Here is a 15660-nt window from a genome sequence, read left to right as displayed (position 1 = left end):
CTCCTCCTCCTCCCCTCCTCCCCCGCCCCCCCCCGCTACGGGTCGCGGCTGGGCCCGTCCCGGCGGCGCGGCCGCGGCTCCCCCCGCCCGCCCCGCCCCCGCCCCCGCCGCCGCCCCCGCCCCCCCCGGCGCGGCGCTGCGAGCCAAGATGGCGGCGCTGAGCGGCGGCGGCGGCGGCAGCGCCGAGGGGGCCTCGCTCTTCAACGGCGACGCCGAGACCGAGCCGCCCGCGGCCGCGCTCGCCGCCTGCTACGCCGCGGGTGGTGGCGGCGGCGGCGGCGGCGGCGACCCGGCCATCCCGGAGGAGGTGAGGCCGCGGGGAGGCACCGCGGAGCCCCTCCGAGAGGGGCGAGGTGCGGGGAGCTCGGCTGCGGCCTCGGCTCGCCCTGCGGCCCCGGGACCGCGGGGGGGGGGGGGGCAGGCGGCGGGGCCAGCCCCGGTGCTCGGCCACAGCGCCCCGGGGCCGCCGTCGTGCCCCCCAGCCCCGGGCTCTTCGGTGTCCGGCGGCCTGGGGAGGTGCGAGGGGAGCGGGGCTCGGCTCGGGGCCGCCGCTCCGTGCGTTTCAGCCCGCTCCGTGCCTTGCGCGCGGGGAGGGTGAGGAGGCGGTGGGGGCTCGGGGAGGGCGAGCCGGCGGCCCGGCCCCGCGGCGGGCAGCGCTGCCCGGGGGGGGGAAGCTGAAGTTGGGAGCGGCGCCGCAGCGCCCGGCGAGGCGGGGGGAGACGCAGGGTCTGGGCGCGGTGGGCAGCGGGGGCCGCGCGGGGCCGCTCCAGGGGTCAGTACCGGTGCCAGGAACCCTGCCTGCTCGGCCAGCGCCTCGGCTGCGGCAGGCGAGGTCGGCTCATCCCTCCTGAGCGGGTCCGTGCGCTCCGCCCGGGGCCTCCCCTCTGCGAGCGGAGCCCTGCGGCCCTGCGAGGCGCTGAGCCCGCCGGGCAGCGGCTGCTCGCTGCCCTCGGGAGGCCCTGCTCCGACCCTGCCGCCTGGACGCGAGGCGAGCGGGCTTTGCTCGTCAGCTCGCGCAGGGGTCCCGTTTGACGCCATCTCACCGGAAAAGACCAGGTTTTGTCCCTTCTGTGTGTTTAACAGCACGGCGGAACCTAGCTGAATTCGTGAGCCGAGAAGTTTGGCGAGTATTAGAGCTCCTGCTGGGCAGGCGGCCGAGAGGAGGAATGGGGAAGGAGACTTCCCATGTTGACGCTCTTGAGACGCGTTAGGTTGGTTGGCCCGTCTGAAGGAGCTACCTGCTCGCCTCGCTGAAAGAAGGCAAAACTCAGCAGCGTACGCGTGTTTGACACCTAAGCAGCGGGGTGATTAAACGCTTTGAGTAACGCCAGTCCAGTCTTAACTTTCCTGAGTAAGGAGAAACTCTTAACTGGTTGAGAAATCTAAATATCTAAAGAGCGGAGTTTAACAAATGCTTTCTTTCAGCAGCAAAGTGAGGTTACAGAGCAGCTCGCTGACTTGTATCGCCCTGATTGCGCTGGTGCAACCCTACGTGAAAGTGAATTGCCCTGCTAATTCTGCCATAAAAAAATAACACAAATCTCTGTGGAATCATTTCAGTAACTGGTTTATTTTGTGGCCCTGGAAACAGTAATATCAATACAGCTGAGTGGGGTAAATAAACTGCAGTGCAAGGGAGGGGAGAGAAGAAAGCCGTGGCAGGAGATAAGAGTTATTTAAATAAGTTTTCGTACCAAAGGAGGTGTCACTTCAAAAATGTTTTAGCGTGCGTAGGTTGTTAGGTTTGACTCCAAATGGTAAATTACATAGTGTAGGGTTTTGTCCTCTTATTTTTTTTTCCCTTGAATATCTTACGTCCCTGTGTGAGAGAGAAGGAGAAGCAGTCTGGTACCTGGAACACCTGCTGGCTGAGGGGTTGCTGCGTCTCAAGTATGGGTTCATGTGTGCATGGTTAAGAAGCGTGTGGTATTGTTGTATTATTTACAAGCAAACTCTTTATACATTGGAAATAATGAAACACACAGGTCTAAGGCAGAGCTGGTGCTAGAACTTTTATTTTTTGAAGTGGTTTTGTTCTTCAGGTAACTAGTCCTTTCTTAAGTCGTAGGTAATTAACGTTTGTTTATGGCTTAAGTACACGTATTACATCATCTAAAACTAGTTTTAATAAAACTCAAGACCAAAAACTTGCTGATAAGGTTAAAATAGAAACTATCCTTAATACAAAAACAAGCTGGCGTAAACTCTAATGCAAATTTGAGGTAACGTAAGTCAGAAAAATACTGAAGTGCTTATAACTGACTCATGGCTCTAATATAAGTGCCTGTTTTAGTGTTTTGTTTTGTTTCTTCAAGAGAATGTAAGTCTAGGCTTTAAAAGTAACCTTGCTGTGGAAGTCCATCAAGGAGCATAACTCCACTTATTCTGAGGAGATGCCTAGAAAGGTTTTAGTTCTACAGTCTTTCAGGAAACGCCCTCCTGGCTTCTGGGAGGAAAACCTTCAGATCTGCACTGAGTTTCTCGTTTTAAGAGGTGGGTAAACAAGAATAATCTTCGACAGCCCTTGAAGTAAGCTGACACAAACTTGTCAGTTGAAGTCCTCTGGTAAAGGAGGTGTTATGTATCAAGATCATAATCAAGTGTTGGTTGAAACTACAGCAGCATTATTTACGAACTCAAGGCTTGGGGCTTTGCAGAACAAGTTTACGCCATAACATTCAAATCATGGCCGATTTTTAGTCAAGTAATTAGTGCTTCAGAAGTTGCCTTTTGTATCCTGAGAGCTGATACTAACAATCTTCAAATAATCAAGTCGTTACATAAGAGTATAATAATTGCTAAAGCATTTTTTTCTACAATTTCTATGATTGAAGATTAGGAAGAATGGTTGCATATGCGCTTACAAGAATGGAACACTTAGGAAATAAATCCTTGTGCCACCAAGAAGTACCTGAAAAAAGTAGGGGCAAGCGAGTCAAGGAGGAAATTTTATCTTCCCTTCATCTTTCTGCTTCTGGTATTAGGAGGCCTGGGATGAGTGCTGGCATCCAGAGGCTTGGAGGCCAGCTTTTACCGCACGATGAGTTCTCAGGACTAGAGACAGTTTGGATGGAAGGTTTTCAGAGTGTTGTGGGCTTGTTGATATAGTAAAGTGTGTGTGACAGCTGGGAGGAAAGGCTCTGATCTTGTTGCTAGAGATTATTTACACCAATATTAAATAATTCAAGTGGGATTTTCTGTACTCAGAACTTTGTGCCCTGAAGTGCTCTTTGGAAGACAAAAATGACTGGAAGTTCTGAACTGAGGCCCTGAGCTGATCTCTTCCTAGGTGGCAATGCTGGAGTTTATCCTGCATAAATATTAGTTATATATTTAGAAACCTTAATCCTACAAAACAGTTTTAAGAAGAAGAAGAAAAAATAGAATGAAAAGATGTCTCTAAACTTAAATGAAATAACTGGTGGGATCTCATGAAGTAGTGTTGGTATGATAAAAGTCGGCTTTATTTTTGTTGCAGTAGCGTTTAGGGAACCTATTGTGCAGGGAATTAGAATAACTTTTAATATGTTTCACTGAAGAGTTTACAATTAAATGTGCTGCTTCTTTGGAAAGTTGAAAAGAGAAGCTTTTTTTTTTTTTTTACTTCGTTGCTTTTGAAATTAAACATGAAACACATTCCCAAAATTGCAGTTAAGTTTCATTGCATTTGTGTTCAGTGACTGAGCTAAGTTTACAGTACAGGAATGCCATCCTATTTAGCCGTGAGGACGAGTTACGCTTTGGCTGGAGATGAAGCATCTCGTAGCCAGTGTTCTGCAGGAGTGTATCTCAAAAGACAGCACAGCAGAAGAAGGCCTTTGCTGAGGACTTGGTCGGGCTTTGGGCTGCAGCTTCAAGCAATACGTGGTCCAGCCGGGGAGGGTCTAGAGAAAAGTAACGAGAGTCCAGATCAGACCTTTGAGGAAAGACTGAAAAAACTGAGGTTGTTTAAAAATAGAAATGGAAACTGTCGAAGATGCCAAGAAGAGCACAAATAACTTGTTCTCCCGGTTGGTGGTTATGATTGCTGGGAGTAGAGAGTTTAAATGGTAGTAGAGGAGATTGTTTCAGGTTACTGTCAGTCCTTTTCCTTTATGGCTAGGGATAGTGAAGCAGGAAATTATTTGACTCAGATTATTTGAAAAATGCCTGTTAACAGATTCTGTCACCTCCACAGACGAACATATGTCAGGAATGATGGGGGAGAGTTGAGCTGGGTGTAGAAAAGACAATGATTTTGAGAACCTTTTGTCTTTTTTTCCGTAGGCTTTTTGTGATTTATTCTTGACAAGGTAGATTGGCCATTAGAAGGCAACCTTAAAGGACTTGAGTTTAGTGGGGGTGTTAAAAAAGACTTCTGCTTATGATGTTTTACCCAAAAGGCGATGGGATTAACAGCTGTGTTCTGTAGTAGCTCTTTTGATTACACAAAACTTGCTTAATAGACCACTAGGTTCTGAAAAGTTCGGCCGTCTCAGGGGATTTGCCTTCAGTCTGTGTGGATATCCACAGCTTGGATACAAAGCGTTTGGTGCTGAGTTCTGTTGTGAATTTATGTTGGTACTTCAGCTGCTAGTGCTATTTCTACTTGTACTTTGTTGTAGTTGTTAAAGATGTCTTATTTTTAAAGCTGTTCTAATAATATCTTTCTTGACACTTGTTTTAGCTAGGAAAGGCAGTTCTTTTGTTGCATGCAGTTAAAAGTACCATAGACGAGATGAGATGCGGTTTTTGGTTTTGGTTTTTTCTTTTTTTAATGGAGATATTTTTTAATCACAAAAAAAAAATCCCTAAAGCTCCAGTATTCTACTTAGCTTTGTTATTTCATAACAAATCTATAGTTTAATCAATTACTGTACCTATAGAAAATGTGCATGAAGGATTTTAGGGTGAATTTTGCAAAAGAAGAAATAGGATCTTATTTGTACCTGGAAAAGAAATAAAAGGAGGCTTCGAATTAGCGTGAAGTTGATAATCATCTTCCTGCTGAGCCTTGTGCAGAAGCTGCAGGTTTAACAGTTGTTTGGAGACGCTTCTCTGCTGAGCCTAAGTTTTCTGCAGTATGTTTCAGTTTGAGCAACCCCCGTTTGAAGGGCAGCGTAGCGCACCGTACAGCAGAAATGCCCCGTCATAACCGTAGTGGCTGATGATTAATGCTGCTCCCGTCGCTGCAGTCAGGCTGAAGCTGATCAAAGGGTGCCCCGCCACCGAGAGGGGCCGCTTCTGCCGTCTCGTGTACCTGCACCCGCATACCCGGCCAGCTCCACGCCGCGCCAGCTGAGTGCCACTTAGATCCTCTCCCGAGTTGATTCAACCCACTGATGCTGAAGGAAATTGGTGTCGCTTTTGTCAGGTTTTCCGCAAGAGTAGCGGGCTGAATCTCCTCAGCGAGGCTGCTGGTGAGCTCCAAAGCTCTCATGCAGTAGGTGACAAGAAGAATGTGGTTAGGGAGAGCAGTGCTAGCGTGGTGGGTTTGACACACATACACACCCTTTTGCCTTTTTTTAAGGTCACTGCTGTCCTGTTACATTGGCCTTCGTTTTTCTTTTGTATGCTTGAACGAGAGCTCTTGTGTGGCTGAAGTTTTCTTTGCTGGACTTGTCAGGCTCTGATCCTGACACGTTAGGTCTTTGTGGTCTTGAGTTTCCTCTGCTAGGCTGTAGCAATCACGCTTGGTTTTTCTGGATAGCTTCTGAGTGCACCTTTCATGCCGTGGGCTATGACTGCATGCCATCGTTTTGCCAGCGTGCCAGGGACGCCAAGGCCCTCTATGGGCTTCTTGTGTAGCAGGCATACTTTCCCAGCTGCTTGCACCATGTGAGACTGCTGGGTACAATGTTCGGTTTTCTGAGGTGTGAGATGGTTTTCATGATTTTCATCTGTTCACACATCTGTGTGTGTACACAGCTACGTTCTCATGGCTAGTACAGAATACCGAAGCATACAATATGTGTCTTTCTTTGCTTTAGTTTCTTTCTACCAATTGCTCTTGAGCTTTTGGGGTGCGCAATGCAATCCTCTTAATCTGTTCTCCTGTGCACAGCTTCTTTCTAAAATGATGAAATACGTATTTATGCAACTGATTTCCTCTTCTGTGTCCAGTTCTAAAGTTATACAAGGCTGCTTGAAGCAGAATTACATGCCTTTTTTTTCCTGTTTAAGCTCCTTGCCGCAAGTGTTTGACTTGTTACTCCACCTTTTTAACTTTTTTTTTTTTGGAGGAGCAGCAGTGCCTTTCTTTATTCTGTTTCTGATGAGTTTATGCTTGTGGCCCCTTGCAAAAAGAGGTGAAAAGGCTGAAGGTATAGTTTTTAACCATCCCCGTTGTCCAAAGGTGCTGTCTGTTCAGGCGGGAGCTCTCAGGGAGTGGTGCTGCAGCTGTCATCCCACCTGGGGAATTCAGACCCACATCAACAGTAAGGGTCCCAAACCAGAGCCCGTGCTCTTTCCAAAATGGGGTTTGTTGTGCGCTGCAGGTGTAGTGCTCAGTGGCAAGTGAGCTCTCCACCCTATCAGTACTGTAGTCAGGAGATGGTAGGAGTGTCTGTGTGCACTGGACGAAGCATTTGTCCTTCTGAGCTTCTGACCAAACAAAATAGTTTTGTGATTCTCCCAATATACCTGCACAAAATGTAGTATGAGAGGGAGATTACATTTCTGCTTGCAGGGTACCAATTTTCTTTCAAAATCTCATGTCTGGGAGGCAATCGAGTTTGTTAGTGAACAAAATGTACTTACTGATTAAAACTGTGCTGCATTATGAGGTTGCTAGGATTTTTTTTTTCCCCGCAAGAAGGGGAATACCAGCAGTAATATCCTCACTGTTGTGCAGTGAAGCCTCTTAAACAGTACAGTTATTAGTAAAGCTGTTGTTAAATGTACTGATAAGTAGTAAATACATCTCAAATGCACTTACACTGTGTTTAGTCAATGTTTTCTGACCATTTGGAGCACAGGTTTGGTAACCCCTAACTTCCATTGTGCATCTCAGATAAAAGGAACACATTTTGAATGTAGATGTGTCTGAAGTGTGAGTAGCACACCTAGTTTCTTCTCTCTCTATTGTTAGGTACTTATTAATAGTGCTTCAAAAGCACTGTAAAATCAACATGAAATAAAACGTTATGACTTTAAGAAGTTCGTAGCATCTAGGTGTTTGGAAAATCTCGGTGGTTGTATGTTAACACCTCAGCCTTTGAAATGGTTTTGTAAATTTATTCATTAAATCTTAATAGGTCAAACATTCTCTCTACTTGTAAGTAATGTAGATTTAAATGCATGTCTTTAGCATCATCTGAGGTAGCTTTCAGAAGGGATTTCTTTCAGTATCTTCATATTTTTTTCTAGAATGCTGTTGGTTAGTGAGAATAAATTCTTGTGACTTTTCTGAAGCTTGTGTTGGTAGTTGAAAATTTTCCCGGTCCCCAGATTCAGTCGTCACAGATTATGGGTCTTGCAGCAGCCTTTATGTGATAAATAGTTCTCCAGTTTGATCGGTTCAGGTCTGACTGAACCAACCTACAAGGTCTTTCAGCGTTTTTTCCATTTTTCTCTGGAATAGATGGTTCTTTTCACCACCCTACCATGATATGTGCTGTGTCTTGTTTTGATTAATTTATTTTTTTTAAAGACCCTCCTAGCTCTTTGTACAATGAATGGCAAGGAGCCAGTTCTGCCTTTTAAATTATTTCGTTTTTCACGGTGCTGTTAGAGGTAGTAGGCAGCCTGGTCTGCTGAGCTGAACAGAAATGCCATCTAGGAAAATGTGGTTTCTATGGCAGTTTCTATTTGTGACTGTTTTCTGAGATTGTGGGCAAATTACTTGTACCTGGCTTATTATGATTTTTTTTTTTACTTTATAAAACACACTTGCCCTTTTGAGGGTTTGGAGATCTGTTTGCGATAAAAATGAGATGCCTTAGTTGCTTTGTTGGATCACAGCTCCACTTAAACTAACAGGATATATTTGTATTTGATGCTTATTATTGAAATACAAATATTTTCTTATATAATAAGAATGTATTTCTAACTGGTTAGTAGAAAACACACGCACCGTGTAGTAACAGTTTAGTTGTTGAATATTGTAAAGCGTATGGAAAATTATCTTATGGATTGATAACGTGAACTTTTAAATAGGCGCTGTTTATCTTCTCTGGGTAGTCTAATTAGTTGTGTGCTCTGGCAAGGAGTGAGCAGAAAAGGTTGTGCAGTTCAGGGGAGACTTTGTTTTCTCATTTTAATTAATGTGACCCAACCTGTGTCAGAGCTCTGCTCGACTCGCATTTGCTGCTTATAGACAATTATTGTAATTAGCTGGTTGGCTGCTTGCTTTCCGTCACTGATACGACTTGTCCTCAGTGTAACGTGTGTGGAGAGACAGCCTGATGTGTACACAGCAGTGGCTCCTTTGTCAGCTCGCTGCTGGATGGGCTTAACACTCGCTGAGAGTCAACGGTAGTTACCTCTCAGGCACAAAACTGTGTCCTTAGGCTAGGAAATCAGGATCATTCTTTCCTCCTATCTCCTTTTTTTTTAACCTTTGATAATCTAGGGAGATTTTTTTTTTAGATGGTAAACATAAATACAGTGAATTGTACCAGAACATGATCTGTGTGAGATACTCTTGGCTACTGAACCACTTCCAAAGTGAATAAACGGGACTAATGGACTAATAGCAATGCAAGACAAAAGCCTTGAGGAATGTGGAGTAGGAGACTTCGTTAGATCGCAGAAAGCCATGCAGCTGGCGGTTAGTGACTTAAAGGACGGATGCAAACACCTCTCATTTTTCACACTCTCGTGTTCTGCTGTGGTAGAAAGCTTTTGTTAACTTTCCTTTTCGTGCTGCTTGGAGGCAAAATGTACTTAGCAGCAAGCAGCAAAGATGGCAGGTGTTGGAAAAGTGGGGGCCTGCAAGCAGACTGAAGCTGAACAGGAAGGCTGCTGCTTCCTGGTGGCCTGAATCGCCGGCCTGTGGGCTGCAGAGAGGAAAGGTGGCTTTTTGCACCAGCTCCGGTGGTCACCGGGTCCTTGCCAAGCTCTTTTAGCACACCAGACTGGCAGAAAACTAACCTCAACAGAGAGAAAAAATACTTTGCTTGTTTACCTTACTGATAGGATTCAGGCAGAGGTTTAGGTTCCAGAGGGAGAGGAGGGAAGGGAGCAGGGGGAGATCGATGGGCGCGAGCAGTCCGGTAACTGCACCCGCTGGCTCCCGGTGACTGTGCGTAGCGAGAAACTTCTTAGCTACCTTTTGAGAGCAGACTATCAAACTTTATCCTTTACAATTTGTCACTGTATCTCAAAAAATATTTTTAAATGCTCGCCGTAAATAAGGAACACTTGAAGTCCAAATTCCTTTTGTTTAAGAGGCGGCAACCTGAAAGGCAAAGGCTGACAGATTGAGAAGCTGTTTATTCTGCTTTAAAAGTGGAGCTCAGTGAGGAGCAATCCAATTTGCCTTTAGAATTAAACGAAGGAAAAGACACGGATTGCTATCACTTGCAACTGATGGATTGCAAGTAAATGAGAGATGCAAGGATGTTAAGTAAAAACTAAGTGGTTGTAGTATGAAGATGGTTGTGTGGTAAAAGTCTCCTGGTAAAGAAAGCAAGTCTTTATCGAATACGTCTGTCTATTGCAGAAGAGTTACTCTGCAGTTCTCATTCTGATTGAAGAATTAACAGCAGAAATTCTATGATGATAATTCAGATACTTGAGCATGAATGTGGTCAGATGTTTCCTAGTTTTTTGGGGTAGGGAGGGAATTGTTGGCTGTCTGGTCTTAGTCATTTTTTGCTCAACAGAAACAGTTTCACAACAAACACAGCTGAAAACCTGCATTACTGGTTACAGGGGGATAAGAATAAGCCTTCTCCTTCCTAAAAATGTTACCTGATAAATGGAAAAAAGTTTTAATCTTGAAATGTTTTTAATATTTCACTAATTGCCATGCTTACAGCAGGTGCCAGCTGACCATATTTACTGTATTAGCTTACCTAGGTATAATCAGACAGGATGGTACAGAAAAATGCTGCAACTTTTCTTGAGACCTTCACTTCTTGAGCACGCTATCGTACATCTTCACCAAGGCCATTCTTCATCAGTGTAGAAAGATATGTTCAGAGATTTTAAACTTTTGTGGAAAAAGACACTTCTTTCCCGTGGTTACGGTAATGTCTGTGGATAGTAATGTCTGTAACTTGTTTACTGTCCTATGAGGGTAAATTTTAACAGACTTGTTCTGAACCGTCTAGCTAGCCAACAATGAAAATACAGTGTCAACGTTGGTATCTCAGACAGGAGCTGCAATAAAATGATCTGCCAACACGAATAAAAAGTTGGGGAAGATCAAGTAGCAAGGGCAGTCTCAATGTTGGCATTTATGTCACTTCTCTAAACCCTTATGTGAAACTCATTGCAAGCTGGTTTTCAATTCAGTAAAGTTTTTCAGCTCTTAGTATTTTTTAAATAAGTATCCTGAAAAATACTACACTGCTGAAAATATAATAAGCTTAAAGAGCTAGGAGAGTAGGAAAAATGCAAAAAATGAGCACAGGGGATGTGCAAATGGAGAGAAGCTTCCATTGAGAGACAGAGCAAAGCTGGAGCCTGAAGCAAAGGAAGAAGGAAAGGACCGTCCTTCCCACTCTAGGTACCTGTCATGTTCCAGTGTATGACACCATTAAATGGGGAGAAAGCTTTGTTAGAGGCAGGAAGAGTGCTAGCACCACTCCAGGTTGATGAGGGGAGAAAATATCTCAGGGAAGATACCAAAATGTGAGAAAGCTGTAATGGTGATTTTTGGCAAAGACACAGGGAAAATGCAAGCTTTGCATCTTGATGTACAAGCCCTGAGGTGGGGTGCTGAGTTACTAACCCCAGTCATGTGTCCTCTCACCTCTTACACTCTGACACTTCACTTTCAAGTTCATGAAGGCATTTGTTCAGCTAAGAATGAGCTCATACATGACGGCTTTCTAAAGCATTTTCTGACAATGTGGATACTCGTTCAGTGGGCCAAACCATCAAATTCATTCTCTAAGAAACAAGCCTGAAGGGGCTGATAAGAGTAGTATTGGATAGGTATCAATGATTCTGTCCTGCTTGTAGAACAGTTTTCAAATCAATTCTTAAATGACTTCACCTCGTTTGTTCAATTAAAGTATTCTCCGTCATCACTGAGTGTGATAATCCAAATGCAGGATACACCATGTCTGTGCAAAGAATGACTTACTTTTCTTTACGGAACAGATTCAAACATTCAGGTGTCTTCTACAAAGTGTGAATCATGGAGCTTAGAGCTGGGATGTGCTGCAAGGCTTGGGTACTGGTGCCAGGTGCAAGAAGTATAAAAGACAGTGTGCTTTGTGCTGTCTCAGGCAGTGCATTTCTTGACAAGCAGCATGGGAGGCAAAAATAACTTCATGGCTTATAGCCTCACATGTTGCAGAGCTGGTCTTCGCTGAATACAGTGGATTTGGCCTCCTCTATCTGACTTGCCTCTGGCTTGAAATAGGTTATCATCTTTTCATTACGTTGCAAGGGAGTGCTTATTTGCAAAATTAATGCATGGTTATCCACAACGGGCAGATATGAGCTGATATATTCCAGAATATCTGGAATATCTCCAGTCTTCTGTCTGTCTGTATCCATTTTAGCCTGTGTCAGCTTCTTTCTGTCAGCAGCACTAAAAGGAGAATCAAATCTAATCTCTTGTGATAAAGAATAACCTTAACCTAATGCTACCAGATAAGGCGGAAAAACTTATTTGAGGCTTTTTAGGAAAAAATAAGGTTATCCCAGATATAAACGATTCATTACTTTTTTTTTTTTGTGGAACTACAATGAAGCACTGTCTCAAATAACCATGCTGCTTCCCGTGGAAAGTGGCTGGACTTGCCTGTGGACAATGCTGCAATCGTTGCAGATGTACTTGAGAATGCATCAATGTTTCTAGCAACCGTCTCTTAGGCTGGCATCGGTTTTTGCACTTCTGTGAGATATTTGGCAGTAATTTTCTCGCAGAAATCCTTTTATCCACATTTTATTCGTGCTTTCACTAGAACTAAAAGAAAACTGGAGAAGCCTGCTGGTCACTAAGAAAGAACAGTCCCATTTTTTTTTTATGAGCATGTTTATGAGCACTCCATTACTCCAATGAAATTCCACACCTGTGTGATAGGGATATGGTGTTGAGAGACTCTCCTGGCCTAAGGTCTTTAAAGCTGGGCTGGTGCACAGGATGCAAACGTGGGTGAGGTGAGTTATCAGAATATGCAGGTTTGAGAGGAAAAAAGGCAGGCTGGGACTGCTGGCTGTGCAAGTGCAGCACATGCAGCACAGTTCTTGTGAGGAGGAAGCTATGGGCGCTGCGGTGTGCAGAAGCAGGCGTTTTCAGGTCACACGAGGTAACTTGCACAGAGCACCGCTTCTGAACTCCAATTAGGAAAAGGCTTAAGTCCCTTCAATTAAATTGCAGTAGTCATAGATCCTGCATAATAGGATGCTGTATACTCTCATGGGGGTTGCGTATCAAGGGGCACCAGCTACCTAGATAAGAGATGCTCAGGACCACAAGTGACCCTGTTTAACTATTTTCACTGATAGGGAACAGCAGAAGGTAGCTTCATGGAAGTAGTAAGAGTTGCTACTTAAAGAGAAATTGTGAAGCTTGGAAACGTGCCATGTCGTGTTCTGGTGCATACTTGATTACGGAGAGAGTATGCTAGTCAATACTGGATTTGTGAGAGTTTTTTTCAGCTTGTCAGAAGACTTTTGATGAATATGGCACACGAAATAGGTTTTCCATTTCTGTGAGCAACAAGTAATGACTCAGTGCTGTGGCTGACGTTGATAAATTTCCTTCTGCCTTCAGTGTACTTTTAACTGTGTGAGTAGCCTTTCTAAGGTAATAGAAATCCATGTGAAGTTTCCCTGCAAGATTCTCTTACAGACAGGTTCTTTCTTTAGTGCTCAGGTATACGGAAAGTAATTCAGGGCATCATTTCCAGCCACTCTGAGCAATGTTGTCTTCCACTAGATTTGACTTCAGCTTCTTCAGGTAGAGAAAATTTTGCCATAATCCAGCAACTGGCAGTAAGTCTCAAATTTCTGTATTTTTTCATTAGTCATTGAGGTTTTTGCTCTTGTCATGATATTAACATGACCAGAAGATTTCTGTCCTCTGAACTGTTCAAGGCTGTTGTTAGATTTTGTTGCCGCCATCTTCTAAATTACATGCTTCCTATGCGCATGTTGTTGCTTTGTTACTTTTTTTTAATTCTATAGCTTCTCTGAAAGAAAGCAAGGTTGCTGTCATGGACACAAAATAGAAAACAATCTATGAGCAATGAAGTTGCTTATTATCAATCTTCAAAAAAGTATTTGAAAAACCTCATCCAACAGGTTACTTTGTTGGCAAAGCACCTTCCCTCCCCACCGTTGGCAGGCATTCAAGTGTAGTAAGCTGTTGATGCTGGTTAAGGTATAGTAAATGCTGAGGACGACTTCTGTAGGTAGAACTGCCAGAATGAATAATAAAAGTAGCATTAAATAGTAATGAAACTTGTTTTCTGAAAGCAATCGTGAGGCGTGCTTCCTTAGTTTGCCATGAATTTTCTGTGTACGCGGGCAGGTTAATAGCACGTTACCATTTGTACAGCAACTAAACATCTAAAACTCTTATATTGAACAGGTTAATTGACATAGGGTGTTGATTCAAGCTTGTTCCCTTCACCAAGGATGTGGCTACCTCTTGCCAACTTTGGAAAAACGTTAGCGAAATGCAGAAATCTTCCTGGTTGCTGGTTAGCATTCCTAACTCAACATGATAAAGTGGTTGTAAGTTGAGAAGCAAGTTGACTTCCCCAATTGCCTTAAGTGAGTTTGCATACAGAATATTTGAATATTGCACTCTTTATTTGGTGTCCCCCCACCCTTGGTAGTTCAGATTACTTGTTCCTCAGCAAACTGTTTTTGCTTGAATGTAGCTTCGTGACGAAATCTTCGTTCTCCTATTTGTTCTGAAACTGGAGCTAGATAGGAATCAATTATTAGTTTTTTTAGGGAATGGCTTTTAATCTTTAATCTTAATGTTTACTGGCGGATAACCAGTGTCTTAAGTGAGTGGGCTAATTAAGGTGATGCACAAAATGTGAACTATATTTTAGAGTTTCTTTGTGAGTATCTCAAGACTGGTAAGACTTGTTTTGATCCAGCTTGGGTTGGATCCTGTTCTTGGTATATGCTATAGAATACTATGTTAGTTGCATCTTCTTTTTAAAGAGAGAAGTTGTGATAACTTATAGGTCCAGACCCAGTCTTGAGGTTGTGTATGTTATAATAATCCATGAAATAGATAAGAGTTAAACTGAAAAATGTAACAGAAGTCCTTATAATCCCTTTGGAAGAAGCAATGTGTGGGTTTTTTTTTCCCCATTCTGGGTCTAATAACTCTGACTTTTTTTTTCTGGTAAATTGTCTGAGCAGCAGTACCTGTGAAGAAGAGATTCTCCTCTTTCTTCCCTCTCCGCTCTATAAATTTCTGATTTTTGTTGGGTTTAAGTAGGTTCTTAAATCAGTGTAGCATTATTGTTTGAAATGACTCGGGTTAGTGGTTTGGTGCCGCCTTAGGTGTTAGCATTAGGATTCGTAATACCATTTCCCTACAGTAATCTCAAAGTCGTGAAATTGGCTCTTTCAGGATGTTGTGACGAATAACTAACAACCTGAGTTGTTTCACAGTACAGTGCCGTAAGTCTTCTCTGTGCACTAAAGGTAAAGGTTTCTTTCAGATCACATCCAAGGCCTGTAATAAAACTTGTAAGGCACGGGAATGTAGAATTCACAGTTTAGAAAGTACTTAAGATCGAGACATTGTATTACCATGCAAATAGAATTAAGTCTGGATTATGTGAATGTGTTGACACAGGTTACTTATGGCTTGATAGAACTCCACTAAACTTGGTAGTGCTGTAGAAACTGGGTTACAGAGACTTGCAGGAAAAATACTAAATACGGTTTTGATAAACATAAAAACCAAAATATTCTAAAAAGTTGGTTATACCGTCGTTCCTGAATTTTGAAACCAAATTTACTCTTTCTCTGTTTATCTGGGAAGTAAGATGTGTCTTACTGACCATGAATGGGCAGGATAGCTTTGTGCACTTACTGATATTAAAATATTTTTATTATGGACTTCTGTTATTAAATATCTATAAAATGTAATTTGTTATGGTTTAGGGCTGATTCTATAGGCTCTCAAGGATTTAATTAAGTTAAAATATTTCATTTTCTATTTTAGGTGTGGAATATCAAACAGATGATTAAATTAACACAAGAACATATAGAAGCATTGCTAGACAAGTTTGGAGGAGAGCATAACCCACCATCAATATATTTAGAGGTAAGTTTGTGGACAAATGTGGTTAGGTCACTAGTACGTTATCTGTCTTATGAAGTATCTCGTGTTAAAAGTAAGAATACCTGTAGTAAGAGTGTATCTCCCTTGTGGACTAGAAACCTAACTTTTTTTCTTTGGAGATGGAAGGGAGCTGCGTGGAATTCCTCATACACATCAGTAAGGGAGGATCAGTGGCGTTTTTTAACAGTTAATGCTGGTGCAATTGAAATGTAAGGCATCCTTTTTGGTGCAGGGGG

The 15660-nt window shown here is 43.4% G+C and overlaps 1 protein-coding gene across 2 annotated transcripts in view; it reads left to right on the top strand.

The window, feature by feature from the left end:
• Positions 1-121: 121 nt before the first annotated feature.
• BRAF (B-Raf proto-oncogene, serine/threonine kinase) overlaps positions 122-15660 on the top strand; it is an 85886-nt gene continuing 70347 nt past the window's right edge. Inside the window, exons 1-2 of one of the 2 annotated variants that reach the window (XM_066998095.1) lie at positions 122-307; positions 15305-15406. In XM_066998095.1, the coding sequence (XP_066854196.1) occupies positions 149-307; positions 15305-15406 (261 nt within the window). In that variant the 5' untranslated portion in view covers positions 122-148. The remainder of the gene's footprint in view (positions 308-15304; positions 15407-15660) is intronic. The other variant, XM_066998088.1, reaches the window with a different exon arrangement.

This window comes from Anser cygnoides, chromosome 1, assembly GCF_040182565.1.
Source record: "Anser cygnoides isolate HZ-2024a breed goose chromosome 1, Taihu_goose_T2T_genome, whole genome shotgun sequence".
NCBI lineage: Eukaryota > Metazoa > Chordata > Aves > Anseriformes > Anatidae > Anser > Anser cygnoides.
The sequence above is the reverse complement of the archived record's forward strand: the minus strand, read 5'-3'. Positions and strand labels throughout refer to the sequence as shown.